A 19,170-nucleotide genomic window follows, 5' to 3' on the forward strand; every position below is an offset into this window, starting at 1 on the left:
AGGGAAATTATAAGTAAGTTAAAGAATTCTATCTGTCGAGGGAAGAAAACAAAACATAAAGAAAAGCAGAGTTACAATAAAAGAAAGACACCATGTGGCCCATCAGACAGGGAAAGGAGCCAGTTCCTAGTGCTTCAGTTGACATATATCCTTCCCATAATCTCCTTTCTCACTGAAGTAACCTGTGGGAGTTTCTAATCTCTTGCCACCAAAAGCCTCCTTCCCCGGTTAATATAAACTTTCCATAGTGCCAAATGTAGAATCCAAGAAGTGCCCATAATGCTCTGATAAAAACAGTGGCAGTGCAGTGTTGACCTGAGGGGGAGCAGAATGGCTATACCCTAAAAACATCCGTGAACGCAGATGGCACTGGAGGAAGAAAGAGGAAACTGGCAGCACCAAACAAAGGGCCCCTCAGCTACTGTGGGCTCCAGCATTTCACAAATTCTATGCTGCATGTGATTAGAGCCTACTGTTTGTATCATTTTATTTATACTTACTATAAAATTTGATTACATAAATCTTACACTATAATGTGGGTTTGGTTAGTTACAGTGAATCATTTTCTTGTTTTAACAAGGTCAATAATAATAATAATAATAATAATAATATAACAACAACAACCTTCAGGGACCTGGAAGGGTCCTGACAATGACAGCCAGGATTGCACAGTGCTGCTTGGGGGAGGTTGACATCTGCCTGGCTATTTACATGCTACATTGTCACTGTTGTAGACGTATTTAAACACACATTTAATTACCAGAATTTTTAAAAAATATTTTTCTTTGCCAATGGGTAGACTCTGTATACATCAGCACATGGCTGTTTGCTTAAGCCCGATCATTTCTTGCAAACCATGCTTTTGCACTGCTAAAAGACAGTTATACGATGGAAAATGATTTGAAACTGCTTTTATGCTTTCAAAAGCACAGAAAAAAAAAGCAAATTTCAGCTTCTGAATGAATACTGACATATGTACCTTATTTCCAACTAGAAGGAATTTCACAGCCTGCATATCTGTGACAATTTTTCTTTCTGTTTAGGAAATAACACAGCTGAACAGACTAGAGTGCTAGAAAGTCAGTATAAAGGGAATAAAACACACACACACACACACACACACACACATTCAAGGAGAAGCAACCCAATGACTTATGCATACCAGCTTTGCCAATTCTTTACAAATTTTTTTGTTTTAATTAGTTACACATGTCAGTACAATGATCTTGACATATCATACATTTGAATCAGATGGGATATAATTTCTCATTTTTCTGAGTGTACAAGTTGCAGAATTACATTGGTCATGCAGTCACGTATATACCCACTGCAATAATAATATCTTTATTCTGCTGTCCTTCCATTCCCCCAATTCTTTACAAATTTAAAGGCTCACATCTAATCAGCACCTAATTTTGCAATATGTGAGATCCATAGTGTGGGCTAGGGATGCAAAAAAATATTTAATCAGCAAGATCCCAGGAGGTAAACAGTTACCCACTCAGTGACACCATGCCCTTGGTGACAGCTGAAGATAAAGGTAATGTGGAGTTGTTTTCAAAGAGTTGCTACAGTGATTACTTCTGACATTCTAGGATGGGATATTTTCTACAGCTGGAGTAGGCGGAAATGGTTTGGCTGCCAAAATAAATAAATAATGAACAGAGGAATCAAAACAAACCATCAAAAATTCAGGCACAGTAGCTCCTTCTCTGGATAACCTCTTTCAGGAAAATTAAAAACTAAAGCATTGTAAATAACCAAGATCAAAACATGCCTCTAGCTCATCTGGTGGCCTAGAGAACTACAATGGCAGGGAAGAAAGAAAGGGAAAGAAAGACTGAAGCTGAATAATAAGAAAACAAAGAAGATTTGTAATATTTTTTAAAAATTGCAAGTATTTAACCCTCTGTCTAGTTCTTCATTCAGAGAGTAAGATGTGGCAGTCTTTCCTGGGGAAACTATCTGAGTTAAGGCAACCAGCCATCCTGGTATACTAGGGATTATTTCTGGAGATGGGGGACTATCACTATTAAAACCTGGCCCACACTGAGCAAATTGTAATGTTTGGTCACCCCAATTTTAATAGAAGTTGTAGTTCTTTTTAAGTCCTACACCGAGGAACAGTGCAAATTCTATTTATTTAAATTCTTTTTGGAGGGAAGATAGAGGGACTGGGTAGATCTTCCTTTACAACTATATAAAATCCAGTTTCTAGCCTGGGGGGGGGGTAGTCTCATTAAAATGAATGTATCTTGTCAAATATTTTTATACAGGAAGTTGTTATTGAATGTTTCAATAAAAAGTTTACAAAACTTAGAAACTAATTATGCAGTTTAATTTTAGCTTTTAAAAAGTTGGTTCATAAAAAATTTGGTTCATTATTGCATATTAGCTAGACAGGGAATTAAATATATGTCAACTCTTATGGTACATGCATAGCTTTATGTTTATTTGCTGTACATAGATAGAACCTCACATGGGACATCTTTCCTATTTCTAAGTGGATAGAAGGATATAATAGGGATCTGCATGTTTTCATTTCTTTGTTACTGTAACATAAGGACTGAAACTGCTACCATTTAGAACAAATGAGTGGCAAATACTATTTAGTACAATAAAATGACTGAGTGGCACCAATGTTTGTTTCATGTCAAACCTGCATTTTTTCTTTATTAATGCTTTTGAAGTCTTGAGTACTAAACTTACTGGTCAACTTGTGATAGGAAACTAGACTCTAAGTTAAAGCATTTATAAAGATCCAGGTCTTATGGAGATAAAAGAAAACCAAAGTTGTGGGGCTCTAGCAGTTCATCTCAGGTAGTTTCTACTTTAATGAGCTAAACAGGAAAGACAATTGTAGTTCCTGCCATTAATTGGTGTGGGTAACATGAAAGCAAAGAACGTGGTGACTTTGATCCCTTCCTCCTCTTTATTTGTTATGAATCCAAATTAGTTCTAGTTATGAACCCCAACGTGCTTTCCTCCCCACATTCTTCCATCCCATCTTGTTTTATTCTTCAGAGACTATTGCAACATTGGCCAGTTTTACTGTTTGCAGAAAAGACACCCATTATTCACATCGATCAGTAATATCATAGCATTTGAGGGAATGAACTATCCTGAACTCTCTACATCCAAGTTGGGTGCCTGAAACCCTCGAAAAGATGTAGTCTTCTTTGGACTGAGAGAAATTGGATCCCACGTGGCCTTGTTTCATAAAGAAAATATGAAATGGATTATTCCTTTTTTAAAAAGCAGTGTTAGGAATTAAATTCTGGACATTCAGACACTCTATAATAGTGAATGCACCAGTAGGAGCTGGCACCTCAAATAGATGACTGAATCTGCATGATTCCAACTAATTTAAATAAGATTACTGGAAAAGGGCACTGGAAAATTACTACTATGCAAGAAATATGATCCAATATAGTGGGCACTATCATTTCTTCATTCCCTTCAGAGCTCTTGTGTGTAATAGAATAAATCTGAGTCCATTCAGCAATGGAAAATAAAATGGAATAGAAGAGAACTACTATGGTTACTGTAACACGAGAGGTTTACAAGATTCCGCTGAGGAGATGAGTCTCACAGAGAGAATGATCAATGTCATTTTACACACACACACACACACACACACACACATACACACACACACAACCATTACAAAGCTCAAAGAGCCACGGGGTCAGCTTTTGGTAACACAAGGCAGCTTGTAACTAAGTAGGATTAAAGGATTACATGTCATTTATATATTCAATTGTCTATCTGCTTTTCTCACCATGCATTATGCAGCTCTTATTACCATAGTACCAGGGCAATCTGAAATTGGTCTTCTTAAAACATACTATTCTCAACCTCTCTGAAGAAGGTAAATGGTACCAATATCTGGTAGAAGCCCATATAAAAACTAAGTATACCATATAGATGTATAGTGGTAAAACAAATCAGGCTGATCATATGAAAAGAAAAATGTATGAGATGGGCTTGTGGGTCCTGGCCCCACAGGCCCCTTTTCCTTGTGTATTCCAGACATCATCACAGTTCATCTTAGTCTATAGAAGATTAAAAATGGCCATAAGCTCTTTGACATCTTCTGCATTGAATGGAGGTCTATGTCCCCTCTCCTTGAATCTTGGCAGTCTTTGTAAAACTATTTTGATGAACAGAATGCTGGGGAAGGGATCCTGTGCTGGTATCTGACATCAAGTCTTAAGAGATTTGGAATACTTGTTCTGGAGCCCTGGAAGCTATGATGTGAGCAGCCCACATCCCTGTGGAAGGGATGCTACAGAGAGAGCCCAGGACAAGTGGCAGAGGGAGAGGAGCTGACTGACTCCCACCTTCTAGCCACCTCTGCTGGGTGACTAGGTCAGCAGCCAGCTGAAGACTACCAATGGCTGCTGTTTGAAGTCACAAAGTTTTAGAGGAGCTTACTGCACAGTAATAGATAACCACAACCTGTGCCAGGACAAGGGTGGCAACTTCTTTTGGCGAGGTAAATAAGGCCTGCCTCCTGCTTCCACCAAACTTGTTTGGGGCACAAGCCCTCCCATTTGTTTACATATTGCCTACGGCTACTCAAAGGCAGAGCTGGTTAGTTGTTCAAAGACCATATGGCCCACAAAGCTTAAAATACTTATTATCTAAACCTTTGCTAAAAAAGTTTACTGATCCATCTCTTAGAAGAAGCCTTATCCACAAAATCCATGATTTTCTTTCCAGGAGAATATATAATAACTACTTTATTGCCATTCACCATCTAAAGTATCACCAACCTAAGCATCAGAGATCTTATGTAACTTTGGCCAAGATGTATGACCTTTGGAAAGCCAGGTCACCTCTCTCAGTCTCAGTTACCTCATTTATAAAACAAGGAGACTGGACTGGATTAGTCTTCCCTTGAAACATTCTGCGAAACACTAGACCATAGAATGATCCATGGAAAAACAGCTCTACAGTCACACCAGCAGAAGCACCACATACTACCTATCCTATTGGAAACAGAAAATGCATAGTCCGGATTCTGCAGCAAAGAAAGAAAACCATCTTTGTTACAAAAGTTTTTTTTTCCAAACACTTTTGGCATCATAGTCCATTTCCAAAACCACCTGATATCATCACAGAGAACCCGTATCTTAAAGAACACACCCTAGGAAACACTCTACTGGGTTCTCTGTAAGTTCTTTTTTCTGCTTCAATAGTCCCTGAATCTAGAATCCATTCTTCTGGCTACAGAGAGTTAACTTTTTTCCCCCCTGTGCTCTTTTAGACTTCCCTTTCCAAAAACTGCTGCCTTTAATTTCTTTGCAATGTGAAACTCTGCCAGTAAAATCTGCTGACTTTTCAGACTGGAGAAGCAGGGGCCAATTAAGCAAGTTGCAAATTCTCCTAAAGGAACTAAAATGACACAGTGATCACCAATCTTTGGATGACAATTATAATTATGGTCTTGAAGTAAAAGGACAAATGCAGACACATTTTTAAATTGCTATTGGTTTTTATAAGCTGAAGATTTCTTTGTGTGTGCCAAAACAGAGTGCACAATTCCTTCTCAGCATTATACATGCTATTTATGCAACATCAAATGTTTAGAAAATGTTAAGTATAAGGTAACCTTACATACTCAGACCGCTTTGTTTAAAATGCCAAGTTATCTGACCAATTATATTAAACAAGAAGGTGTTTGTACCACTAAGATAATAATAGGACAAGGCTGTCTTCCAAGAGCCATTTGAGTGCCATTTGTTTCCCTTGGTGGGGGAACAAGTCCTGAAGAAGCACACGGTATTAAGTATGCACATGCCTTCTCTTGGTTCCAGCTATTTCAGACATAACAAGTTATACTAGATGAACAACTCAATGATCAACTCTCTCAGCAAAACACCTCAATTTTAATAGCACACAAGTATTTTCTCTAGTAACTATCAAGAATAAATATTAATAAACTCATTCTCATAAAAAGAAAAGGGATTTTCTACAATAAATCTTCTGCACTTCTATTTCCATTTGAGTATCCACTTCCCAGAACACCAAATTGATAACCAACCTTCTAAGATTGTTCAGGGGAAAAAAAAAATGGAAATAATAGCATGGTTCTGGCCTTTGAGCTGGTCAATAAAGATACTCTCCCTTCAACTGTGAAGGATTACCGAGTCAGGGGCTCTGTAATACATTCTTTTATATTCATTCAGTGTTTTAATCACTCATTCTACTGTGAAAGTGACTTCATTAGTAAGCAATTCTGTGTTCTTAACACAGAATTCTATGCTTCAAGATACCCAAATTATCTGCATTGTAGGTAGCCAGGTGTGTGCATATTTGTGTGTAGGGTAGGTAGGGTTAGGAGGAGAATAAAGTGGCTTTGGAACCAGAAAGATCTAGATGTAATTCTAATTTGCTATGTGACCTTAGAGAAATCCTTGAACCCCTCTGTTTTCAATTGACTCAATTGTAAAATGGGAATTATATTGCTTATTTTATTAGGTAACTGAGGATTACTGACAATCTATGTAAAGCATCTAGCACACACCAGGCCATTGCAAGTATCTAATGAAAGGATGCTTTATTACTCCCTGTCCCTGTACCTCCATTCATTCAATCAACAAATATTTATTATGATGAGTCCACTATGACAATGTAGTGAGTGAGTTACAAGAGTGAGCAAGGGAGACAAGGGTTGTTACAAAGTCTAACCAACCAGACATCGAATGGCACAAAGTATACCTGGTAATTACAACATAAACACCTGGACAGTGTGAACTATGTACCAGGTGCTGTTCTAAGAGCTGTTCCACATATTCACTCACTGAATTCTTACAATAACCTCATGAGGCAGGTACTTGCCTAAGATTACGTAACTAGTCAGTATGGATTTGAACTTAAGCATCTGGCTCCAGAGTCTGCTTTAAAAAGTGATGCTGTGTTGCCTCTCTAAACATTTGAATTTAATTTTATGCTTTAAAAGCATAAATGGTCTTTGCACAAGAATATAAAAAAGCCAGTGAATCAGTTGACCAAAAGAGACTGTTATTTCCTTTAGAGAAAAGTCATAGAAACAGGAGGTCAATTGAGCAAGTGGTGACATGGACTGGCCATGACTCAGTGCCAGGTGATACCATTCACTTCTGATCCTCACCCCATCATTGTTTGCCTTTGAACCCAGCATTTGTTTTCTGGCAATGGCACTAGGAGAAAAGTTAATTTACTGTAGTTTTTTTATTTCACTCAATTCTGACCCTTTCATCTGCTACAACCACAGGACTCCTCTAGTTCTTATCAATTCTTGACCTTTAACATCATAATTTTTTTTAATCCTACCAGAACCTTCTATCAGAAAAAGTTAAAGGAAAGTCAAGTTGGCATGCTTTATTTTATTCTGTTCTTTGCTTGAAAGTGTCCACGTGACTGGATGCTACACGCTAAGTGGTTTCCTGAGTGTTTGCCAGGAAATCAAGGGATCAGGAAGGAAAGCAGGTATCAGACCAAGGTTCAGGTCTTATTAACTAGACACCATCTAGTTCTGGAAATCTGAGCACAATCAACAAGACAGTAGCAGCTGGTTCCACAAGATCCTTTAGATTTTAAACATACGTCATCACCATTATCACAGAATAAAAATAACAACGCTAATATGAACAAGAACCAACCTTTTCTAACTAGTCAAGAATGATTAAGGGAAAAAAATGGTCATACTTACAGGAGGACACTGTGCAAGTTTATCAGCTGCTACTAGTTGAACATTCAAGTGTTTACTTTGAGATTTTCCTCTAGATTTAATCAATCGCTGTAAAACCTAAGAGAAGACAGGAGCCGAGCTCTTATCAATGAATTGAAAGAAAATCAAATAAAACGGGATCTTTTTTTAGTCTGTTTAGCCTTAAGGATTAGTAAAGAGGAAATGCAATGTGAGAAATCATATACTCTACACACTCTGTAATGATGTCACCCATTTGCAGTGGCTTTCAGTATAGTGGATTGATTCATGTGTGTTCACGCTGTTCTACCTCTGTGTGAGGTCTTGGAGGGCCCTTGGGTCCCCACTCTGTATTTTATAATTTCCTGGAAATTTCAAAGAGAGTCATACAAAAGTGGAGGAACTGCTCTGTACCAGGTCACTTATGTTCGGTAATATTTTGATTTTATTCAGTTGAGTAATATTTTGATTCACCACCTTTATGTCAGATAAATATCACAGTTGTTTACATACTTGTTTCTTTTGTCATAAGTAATTCATAGGAAATTCTAGTTTAATTTCATATTAATCAGACTACTCATAATGGAATAATGTATTCCTCAAAGAACCCAACCTTCGCACAAGTGTCTAGGCTATGACATTTCCATAAGAAATGTTCATCCAATGATATTTTACCTTTAATATGATAAGTGTAGTATAAATATCGTTATCTTTCTTGAACTAAGTATTCTGTCAACTGGGAAGAAAATATAGGTGATCCAAGAATCAATGTTATACAAACAATTTACCAAGATAGAACCTGTAGTCTAGGAAAAGCCAGAGTCTACTTCTTCTGACCTTTCTTAAATTTTTTAAAAATTTCTATTATATACTTGCATAACTGTCTGGTTTGAGACCAATGAACATCTTATAAGAATGGACTCTTCTTTATTTGCTATTTCAAAATTCCTAGAACCTAGAGACTGTTTTAAAATGGGCTCATCAAAAAGAATCTCAATATTCTTCTTGCCCACTAATAACAACAACAACAACAAAACACAGACAAAAAAAATATCTCAAAAGAAATGTGCTAATCCTCAAGACTGAAATGAGCCGATTGATTACCTTTGGAGATGAGACTTTTACATGAACAATAATTGGTGCTAAGGAAGTCTTTATAAGTTGTGCTGGGTGATTGATGGTGTCTGCATCAAGAACAACCAATTGCAAAGATCTTGCCAACTCAAAGATTCTTTCAATTTCACTTTGTACTTCCGCTAAAAGGAGAAACAAGAATTAACAGGTACTCTTTATTCTCATTAGTCAGTATTTCTATTTAAAAAAGTATATATTTCAGATATGTTTGTCTACATTACAAAACAAAATATTCTGAATTTTCCTAACCATGTCTAGTTTAAAGTCTTCTAAAGAGAGAGAGAGATGGTTTGAGTTTTTCATAAAACAAAACAATTGGTGGAAAAACTCAAGCTTTTTTAATTTGCTTCTTACATTCAACCTAACATTTAGCTATTTATATAGCCTTGGTGGTTTTTTTTATGTTGTTTTTTGATTATTGCTTTGTTCTTCTTTACTTTTGTTTCAGCTATCAAAACTGAAACCATATTTAGGAAACAACTGAGATACATGCGTGAAGCAACATCAGAGAGAAAGCAAATTACATTGAAATAATAGCATTATTATTATTATTGCAGTACTTGGAAGGGAGCCCAGGGTAACTCTGCTACTGAGCTACCCCCAGCCTTTTTTATTTTGAGACAAGGTCTTACTAAGTTGCCTGGGCCGGACTTGAATTTGTGACCCTTCTGCCTCAGTCTCCCTAATCCCTGGGATTACAGGTGTGCACCACCATGACTGGCACAGTGTAACAGTCCTACTATCAACAAGTTATATATTAATATTTTGTAAACATTCTTTTCAAAAACTAGGAATAACTTGTTTTGACTGTTATGCACATCTTCATACCACAGTTTAATTGTTCAGTGTTTCCTCTTACAATTAACAGATTAGCAATTCTAGCTCAATTTAAGAATTGGAGCCAGTGGACTTTTCTAAAACATAATTATCTTTGGTATTAAAAAATACCCTAAGGCTAATTATATTAAACTGCTGCATTACATCTAGATGCAAATCTTTTCAGCTGTTTATAAGAGTCAAGTGACCCAAATCTGCATGGATTTGGTCAAATGAAAAATCTAGTTCTTTTCAAAGGTCTGAAGCAACCCAACTATTTCTTTTTTAAGGAAAAATGGATAATCCAAATACACTATAACTTTCTGAAATATAAGAAAGTTCCTTATATATTTTATAATTCATCTGATTTAATTGCGCCATGTCCAAAATGTGAATTAGACTATTTATTTTCAGAGAGATTATTTTGTTTTGTTGTTTTGGTCTTTCCTTATTTTTATGGCTATTGGTGTGACCTAATAATGTTTCAATCTGGTGTACTCTATAATGTTTTAATATAGCATACACAAAGCTATTTAAATGATACCAAAGGTGGCCTAGAGAAAAGGTAGTATTACTCTAAATACCCTCACTGAAAAGGGTTTGTGACAGAATCTCATAATTTACTTTGCTTGTCCAGGATAAACTCAAGTTTGTATCATCCACACACACACACACACACAATTCTCCTTTCATTAACCAAAAAGATTAACAGGGTATATGGGGTCATAAACACTCCAGGCTTATCATGTAGCTCTACTTTTTTATGGAAGAAGTTTTTTTTTTTTTTTTTGTTTTTGTTTTTTGTTTGTTTTTTGTACCAGGGACTGAACCCAAGGGTGTTTACATACCTAGCTGCATACTCAGTCCTTTTTTTTTATGTTTTGTGACAGGGTCTCACTAAGTTGTTTAGGGCCTCACTAAGTTGCTGAGGCTGACTTTGAACTTGTGATCCTCCTGCCTCAGCCTCCCAAGCCACTGGGATTACAGGTTTGTGCTACCAAGCCTGGTGAAGAGGGTTTTTTATAATAGCAAAAAGCCTTATTTTCTATAGAACCACTGATGTTTAACACATAATGTATGAATTTAAAGAGTCAACATATCTGTTGTTTTTCATATTATCTAATATCAATGATTTGAAAAATTTCACATTGCTTTGAAGAGCGACTAGCTTTCAAGTTATCAATTTAAGGACATTAGATAAGTAGATTTATTTGCCAAATTCTTCTGAGACTATATTCTACATTTGTTAGTAATAATAAACATATTTTCCCCTTTTATTTCTGGCATGTCAGAAACAGTTTAAAAAGAAATTTGTCTTGGGGCTGGGGTTGTAGCTCAGTGGTAGAGAGCACTTGCCTCACATGCGTGAGGCACTGGGTACGATCCTCAGCACTACATAAAAATAAATAAATAAAATAAAGATATTGTGTCCATCTACAACTAAAAAAAAGAAAAAAGAAAAAAATTTTCTTAAGAAGGAAGTTTGGAAAATTAAATCAATTTTGACTATAGAAAGTTTCAGTTGCAGGATGTTGGAGCATGTCCTCTAATGCTGTTTTCATTGAGCTGCCACTGGGTTTAAGGAACCTTGTCACCAGGACTATCCCTGAACATATCTACATTGTTTTATGCTTCAAATTGGAATGTGATATCTTCAGAAGCAGTGAAAAGGCAGTGACGCTAACTGGACTGCCCTGGTATAAGGATCCTCCAGGTCCTCCAAGTCCCTGTCCAAATAACTCAGAAATATCTGGATCTATTTACTCTGCCCTAGCAATGAAGTTAAGTGTAGTTTCTGACGGAAGAAGAAGCAGGCACACCTATTGCATAACCATCACAGAACCTTTGGGCAATAGGCACTCTGGCATAAGCAGAGAGGTGGAGTTTAGATTGACAGAGGAAGCCAGGAGGCCACATTACTTACTGGGATGAGCCCAAAATTCAGAATGTGTGTGTGTGTGTGTGTGTGTAAGAAAAAGGTATCTTTATTTACATAGATAATTTTCTCTAAAAAAAAAAAAAAAAAAAAACCTCAACCATGCCAAACAATCCTGGCTACCTAGACTAATTCTAAGAGGGATTCCAAAGGAAGTTTCTTCCTGATCCTATTCTAGGCAAAGGGAGCTGAGGATTCATAGATTATGATCTGGAGGCCCTCAAGGAACATTTCAGAAAGCTGACCACAGGTGACCCAGCCCGTCTTTCTAGCATCTCTTTGACTGGTGATACTCCTATACCCACATCTATTCATATTACTGCCATGGGCCTAGGTAGCATTTCCCAACATTTCCTGGAACAGTAATCCCACAATATTTCCCATGAAAGAAAGGGGTTTAAGCAAGGGACATATTGCATACTAGAATAGCTTCTTTTAGAATTTCAAATGTGTTACCTTTCATATCTTCAGGGCTACAAGAAGTCTTGCAATGAAGAAAACTGCCAACTATTTAATTCATCATTTCTAAATTTATTTGACCATGGAAAACATTTTAATGTAACAACTATTAATATCTTATAAAATAAACATTTCATGAAATCTATTTAAGAGATCTCTTTAACAAGCAACACTAGAGTTCTAACAGATTGACGTCAATCTACTCTTTCAGTCTCTTTTCTGGTTCCTCTACAACCATGCCTGCACTCTCCTTTATAAGCATGCTAAACACAAATCTAATTTTTTCTCAATCACAAATGCTTTTTTTTATGGGTCAATGTTTTTATACATTCTTGTGTGCCTTGAAGAACCAGCTCAAATAAAACTTCTAAAAAGTCCTCACAAACCGCTCACCCCCACCCTTCTTCTTTATCCTCTAGCTTGCTCTTTGTAATTGCATTATCCCAGAGTATTTTAACCATCTGTCCCTTCTTTTTCTTTACCCATGAGCAAAATACTGAGTCTTAGTTCCATCTGTATTTCCTGAGTCTAGCATAATGCATGGCACATAACAAGTGTTTGATAGACATTTGATGAAAGAATCTACAAATTACGTATTTAATAAGACAACAAATAAGCAACTCAGTGTTATTTTAGATTGACATTAGATGAATTCCAATGGTTGTGGGTACATGACTTCGCAGAGTACAGTTAAAAACCAGTGAACTGAGATCTACTTTGTTTCTTCTGAGTATTAATACTACCCTACCTCATACACATCACTGACTCTTATGACAGGTAACTAGAGTATAAGGACCAACTTCAGGGAATACCCATGAACTCCTTAGCTGGTGCAAATGGTTGAAGGAACAGGCAACCTCATTTAGCTTTTTAGCATCTTTAGCCTTTCATCATATACCAGAAGGAGAGGTGGTTAAAAGTTACAGACACCAAGATAGAAGATAGGAGAACAGAGAACAGAAGCTTGTTTTAGAAATCTTCAACCTACCTGACTGTCCTCATCACCCATGATATTTTATTTTAGTCAGCTACCTGCTATGATTCACCATCAACATGCCACCATCACTGTCTCAAGGCAAAATACTGTGCCTTTAAGAATGTTTCACTTTGTGGAAGGCTCTAAGCACAGGACTGGACAAGGAACCACTCACCTCTAGGACCTACCCCTCACATGCACTGTCATGTGAGGCATCCCCTCACAAGCAACCATCCCACAAATATGTATTGGCGATCATCATGTACCAATCTCATGCCAGGATTATAGAGATAATGCTTTGTATCTTCTTTCCAACCTTAAATCAGGGTCAAGGCAAGCCTTTGGTGAATTCTTTTTTCTCTCTTTTTTTTTAAATTTATTTTTTAGTTATAGTTGGACACAATATCTTTAATTAATTTATTTTTATGTGGTGCTGAGGATTGAACCCAGGGCCTCGCCTGTGTTAGGCGAGCACTCCACCACTCCCCCTTTGGTGGATTCTTGATGAGACATTAGGACATGCAGCTGGAAACGCTAGTTACTATTATTGTTGGTGTTTTTATTATTTAGTTTTCTATCCTCTGTACAGCCCATTTCAGCAGCATGGAGGAGTAGCATCTTTCCTAGTTAAAACAAGTTGCCCTTAGAATGTGAATGCAAAAGAAAATTCGAGGAAAGATTCTGCACCACTCTTGACAGTCACGGAGAAAAAGAACATGCTTTCAGGATGAATAAACGTGATTCACCAGCAGCATGGACTCCCTTCTATCCATAGCCCTGCACATCCACAGCCTTTGGCTCTTCTCCGTCATGGTGAATTTTAGGATGCTTTCTCACTAGTACCCCAGAAAAGACACATTTGAATTCCCTGCATGTTATTAATGGTGGTTGCCATTACTTCAAGGTGTGACTATTCTGTGTACTATCAGCTAGCAACAGAAGCAACACCAAGAGCACCATTATCTATTTCTTCTAAAGATCTGAGAAGGCTGAACATAGGATTTCCTTTTGTGTCAGCTGTGAGTCAGGTATGACAATTACCCTTAGCTTCATTGAGAAGCTTAGGCAAAACAGAGATGAGAAAACAAACAAACAAACAAACAAACAAAACAGAGATGAGTGGTTTCCCGTTTTTTAGGCAGTAACAGACCAGGGAGTCGTTGAGGATTCCAACCAGACTACCAATTAGCTAATTGACTAGAGCTGAAAGAGACAGAACAGGCTCTGGCTGCTGCAGAACTCTGCTCCCTTCATGTCCATGATAGCATTCTTTTCAGTTACTTGGCACTTCCTCATTCAGACCAGGGAGCAAACTGGAAAAGACATTCACAAATGCATCCTATGTCATGATAGTCTAAAAGTACAGGATAGAAAAGTACCACATTTGAATATCTTACCTAAGCTGGACCGGGTGTTTGAACGTTCAATTATTGCTCTCTTGCTGGGATTATTTAGGACAGACCTCTTAGCAAGAGAAATGTCAGCTGTCACTCTCGTTATTGATATCCTATGAATAGGAACATAGAAGAGAACAAGCCAGTAAAAATGTTACAGGGCTCTCCAAGTGAATTATAACCACAGTACTTAATAACCATTTTACATACTAGAGTAGAACCACAGTATAATAAATATTGGCCACAAGAATTTTAAACAGGCTTTGGTTAGTATTAAAATACAAGCAAAGCAAATAGAGGAAGGTTTTTGGCTATTTAATTGAAAAATTGCTCCAGTAAAAATGCTCTTCTCCATTATGGCCAGCCTGGCCAAGTTCCCTTTACAATGCACACCACACCAGGAGGGAATCAAAACATATGCATACACCATGCTCTTTCTAGGAAGCAGCAATACAGTCTCCTCACAATTCACAGATGATTTGCTCTTGAACAAGACCTTCAGGAGCTACAAAGGCTCTTTTCCAGCATTTCAATGCCTCTGGCTAAAGGAAGAAACCCTCTTCATTTTGATCATCAAAGACGACCAATCGGTGATAGACTAAGTTGCATTCCTATGCTCAATACTTCATTCATGATTCATGGAACATTTCTTCACAGGTTCAAAGGGAGGCTTCACTTGTAAGAATGTGAGAAATATGGTTTCTTTTCTACAGCCATAGGATTCTTCAGCATATTTGAATATGACTTTGAATGCACATGGCGGGCAGTCCTAAGAGAGTACAGTTGAGGGCAATTTGAGTATTATGCCAGGGTTTTGATAAGTTAGAAAGAATCCTGCAATCATGGAAGAAAAGAATAAAGTAAAGACATTGCAAATGATGAATGGAGACAGGGGTCTATTTGAATATAATTTATCAAATGAGAACATCTGGAATCCACACTTTTAAAACTGTTTTAAGGATTGCTCAATTTCCAGCCATTATCTGCCTGTAGAATCCAAAGCTTGCCTTTCTAAGTCAGTTACTAACATCAGTGGGCCTTTCCCCATTCTCATCTTCACAGCTTCCCAGAAATAGATGAGAAAAGTAGCACCCTCTCCCTTTTATACTCAGCGAACATACCTATTCTTCTCCATATTCAAAAAATTTTGAGGGTTGGAACAGAGAAGAGGCTAGAGTTATTAGCAATTATTCAATCACATGTCATCTCATACCTGTTTGGGAGATACTGGGTATTGTCAGAAGACTCTTTACCTGACCTGCATGATCTGAGCCTTGGAGAGAATTTAAAATAAACCTTTTTGACAAATGGTTGGAAATCACTTCTTTAAACCTACACACTTTAAACTTCTGGTGTTATTTTAAAGCAAATCACCACCTGTCTGTGTCATTGTATTTATGTACTGTAGGTGGTCAGGACATTTAAAATTATTTAGCTTTTTAGAATTTTTATGCCCTAATAAGTATTAGATACATTCTCAACTGTCCTTTGCAGAAAGATCTTGGCAATCATTCTGAACACTAAAGAAAGGCCAAGTGGGTGAGGCTCCAATTTTACCACACAAGGCAAACACTTCTGCATTTCTATTTTCTACATTGGGCTTATATGTGAATTCATTGCAAAACATTGTTCAACTGCTAAAAGACATTGGAAAACACTGGTGTAACAACTTCTTCATTTTACCAAGAAGGAAACTGAGAAACAGAGAGTTTCACATGATTCCACATAGGCTGAGGAGGTCTAAACTAGGTTTCTGAGCACCAGGCCAGGGCTTAGTCATTTGATTTCAGAATTCTCTTTCATTTCAGCTTTCTTATCCAGCAACCCCAAATCTCTACATGGGGCAAATTATCAAGCACAGATGCACAACCTTGGCCTTGGTCTGAGAGATGGTCAGGATTTAAATCAGTTTAAAGTCAAGCGAACTCACATCTGAGTTTCTATTACTCTGTAGCCCTCTAAAGCTTTGAGGCATGAAATCTCATAGGCAATTCCTTTTCTTTACAGAACAGGGTTTTCATGTTTATTATTGTGATTCTGGGTTTCTTGTATGTTTATTTTAAGAATGGAGCTGCTGGATAAAAGTCATATCCAAAGCAATCCAGATATCTGATTAAAGACAAATGGGTTGGTTTAAAGACAGAATTCAACTTTCTAGAATAATGATTTTTGGTTTGTTGCAAGACTTTATTCTGTTTAAGTGAAAATCAAATATTCTCATTCTACAAGCCAGATAGTGACCCTTGGTTTTGGGGTTTTTTGTTTTGTTTTGTGGTACTGGGGATTTAACCCAGGGACATTTAACCAATGAGCCATATTCCCAGCCCTTTTTAAATTATTTTTAAATTATTATTTTAAATTTTGAGACAGGATTTCTCTAAGCTGCTCTTATTGCTAAATTGCTGAGGCTGGCTTTGAACTTTCGATCCTCCTGCCTCAGCCTTTCCAGCTTCTGGGACTGTAACCCTTGGTTCTTAACACTTGAAGTGTTTATCAACAGATGCATGATCTAATTCTGAGTTATTAAAGCACTTTTACAAAGCCCTTTTCAAATACTATCGAAGTCCTAAAGAACAAAGAAATAAAACTGCTTCATATGTTTGAAACAGAGGGAAAGGTGTGGGCAATAAAGCATTCTTTCTTATTTTATTTGCTAATAAATTACAAGTTCATTTGCTAATATAAGTTACTTGTTAATAAAATTCAGATGCATAAAGTAGATATCTGGAACATATAGACACTGCCCTAGCAACTCTAGTAAGACAAAATAAGTGTTTATCTTACAAGGATGCTCACTATTATCAAAATCAGACATCAAATCCAATATCTTCTTTTTTTTAATAAGACTCCCAGCAAAGTAACTATCAAATGTAAATACTTTTTAAAAAATTTATGACATCCTTTCTATTTATTTTCTTGCTATAGTCATACCCGGTGTCTTTTGGCCCTTCTATGCATCTCTGGAAAAACTTTGTTAGTAGTTACTGGCCAGTAAGCTAAAAAAAAAAAAAAAAAAAAAAAGATAGTAGGAGTAGGATGTTGGTTCCTCAGCAGACTGGATGTAGCAGCAAATTCCCTAGAAACTAGAAAAAATAATTCTCTAAATGCAGTAAATCTGAAACACAACCATTGCTTATTTTTACTTTAGAATTCACCTTAATTGCTTATAACCCAATATATCATGGGCTATGCATATTAGTTTTCTGTGATAGTCTATGTAAAGATAGTTTTCAGTTATGACACATGCATTAAAAAATAATTTATAGTTCCATGATGGTAATGCAACAGCTATAAAGCCCTTCCATATTTTACCCTTGCAATATCCTAGTATTTATAGGGAAAAGTGTTTCAAAGAATAAGGGAGTGTGCTGTCAATAGAAATGGATGAAAGGCACAGGAGGACCTGAGTATTGCCCTGGATCTTTCTCTTCCTGGTTCTATGGCCACAGAAAGGTCATGACATCTTTTGAGCCTTAGTATCCTAATCAATAAAATGGTAATGGTAGATTTGTCAAAACTGTCTCATGGGTTTGTCATTAGGAGCAAACAAGATAATATATAAAAGTGCTTTCTTAATTATCTTAGTGTTCTATGTTGATAAGCACATATATAATGTAAGCAAAACAAATGATTATTAGATAGTTGAAGACTTGAAGGAGACAATATTTTTATATCCTGTCCTCAGAAGTTAGTAGAAACCATGGATTCACCCATTAAATACATTGAAAGGAAAGATGAATCAGGTCAGACACGATGCAATAAAAATCTGTTAATTTACACATTCAAGTCTGGCCCAAAAGTGTTCAATTAGACCCAGTGTTTGTGGACTAATGAGTCCACATTTGAGTGAGAGGAGATGACAGGAGAATGACAGGAACCGAAAGTCACTTGTTCTTTTCCCCTTTGTTCACTGAAATTACAAATTGTGTTCATTCTTCCATGGCTTGGCTGCTTTGTGATAGCATCAATTGTTCCCATTTCCTTTTACAAGTAAATACTATCTATTTTGAGTCTCTCTAAATTGTATTCTCAGCTTCTTCTCTTTCAATTTCTTTCTCAACTACCTGCTTTGTTTTCCTTATAAGTTGTCTGGATAATAGCTTCCTTTAGCTGAAGATCCTATCCCTGTAGATTTTGTGCTGTTTAGGATTTTAAGCCATGATTGTGTCAGTTGCAATGCGTTGGATAATGCCTAAGAATTGATCTGATCCAGTTGTCAAAAAAGCCTAAAATAACAGACTTCAGAGGCTTTGACATGAATGGCATAGGTCAACAAACTGCCACTGGTTTGACTTCGTGCTATTTGGCCTAAAAATTGTAGATTCAACCAGCTGAGCAAACCTCATAGGAAAGGATCATTCCCAATGAATATGTGAAATGAAGAGAGAAGCCCATAGTGTAACTACTGTGTCCTCACCAGACTGAGTACCATTTTAGCAGATTGTTAGGGCCACTTAATTTATTGTATGGCCACAAGAAGTATTACTACATGTGGATATTCACCTGTGCCTTTTATTTTTCTTACATGTACTACAGTTAGGCCTCACAATAGCAACCACAGCAGTAAAACTGTATAGTAACTAGGTCTGAATGACTCAAGGAGAAAATCTTTGCCAACTGCTCTTCTGATGGGGGACTAATACCTAGAATATATAAAGAACATAAAAAACTTAACATCAGAAAAATGAATAACTCATCAAAAAATGGGCAAATGATCTAAACAGACATTTCTCAAAAGAAGAAATACAAACAGCCAACA

The 19,170-nt window shown here is 36.8% G+C and overlaps 1 protein-coding gene and 1 long non-coding RNA gene across 6 annotated transcripts in view; one reads left to right on the plus strand and one right to left on the minus strand.

Annotated features, from left to right (window-relative positions):
• Window positions 1-19,170, plus strand: part of LOC113182704 (uncharacterized) — a 140,867-nt gene that overhangs the window by 56,501 nt on the left and 65,196 nt on the right. The gene's annotated exons all lie outside the window — the stretch shown is intronic.
• Cacnb4 (calcium voltage-gated channel auxiliary subunit beta 4) overlaps window positions 1-19,170 on the minus strand; it is a 241,663-nt gene that overhangs the window by 4,478 nt on the left and 218,015 nt on the right. For all 3 annotated transcript variants that reach the window (XM_026388666.2, XM_026388641.2, XM_026388652.2), the window contains exons 10-12: window positions 14,415-14,524; window positions 8,801-8,952; window positions 7,700-7,795 (exon numbers count right to left, since the gene is read on the minus strand). In XM_026388666.2, coding sequence (XP_026244451.1) covers window positions 7,700-7,795; window positions 8,801-8,952; window positions 14,415-14,524 — 358 coding nt within the window. The remainder of the gene's footprint in view (window positions 1-7,699; window positions 7,796-8,800; window positions 8,953-14,414; window positions 14,525-19,170) is intronic.

This window comes from Urocitellus parryii, chromosome 1, assembly GCF_045843805.1.
Source record: "Urocitellus parryii isolate mUroPar1 chromosome 1, mUroPar1.hap1, whole genome shotgun sequence".
Lineage (NCBI taxonomy): Eukaryota > Metazoa > Chordata > Mammalia > Rodentia > Sciuridae > Urocitellus > Urocitellus parryii.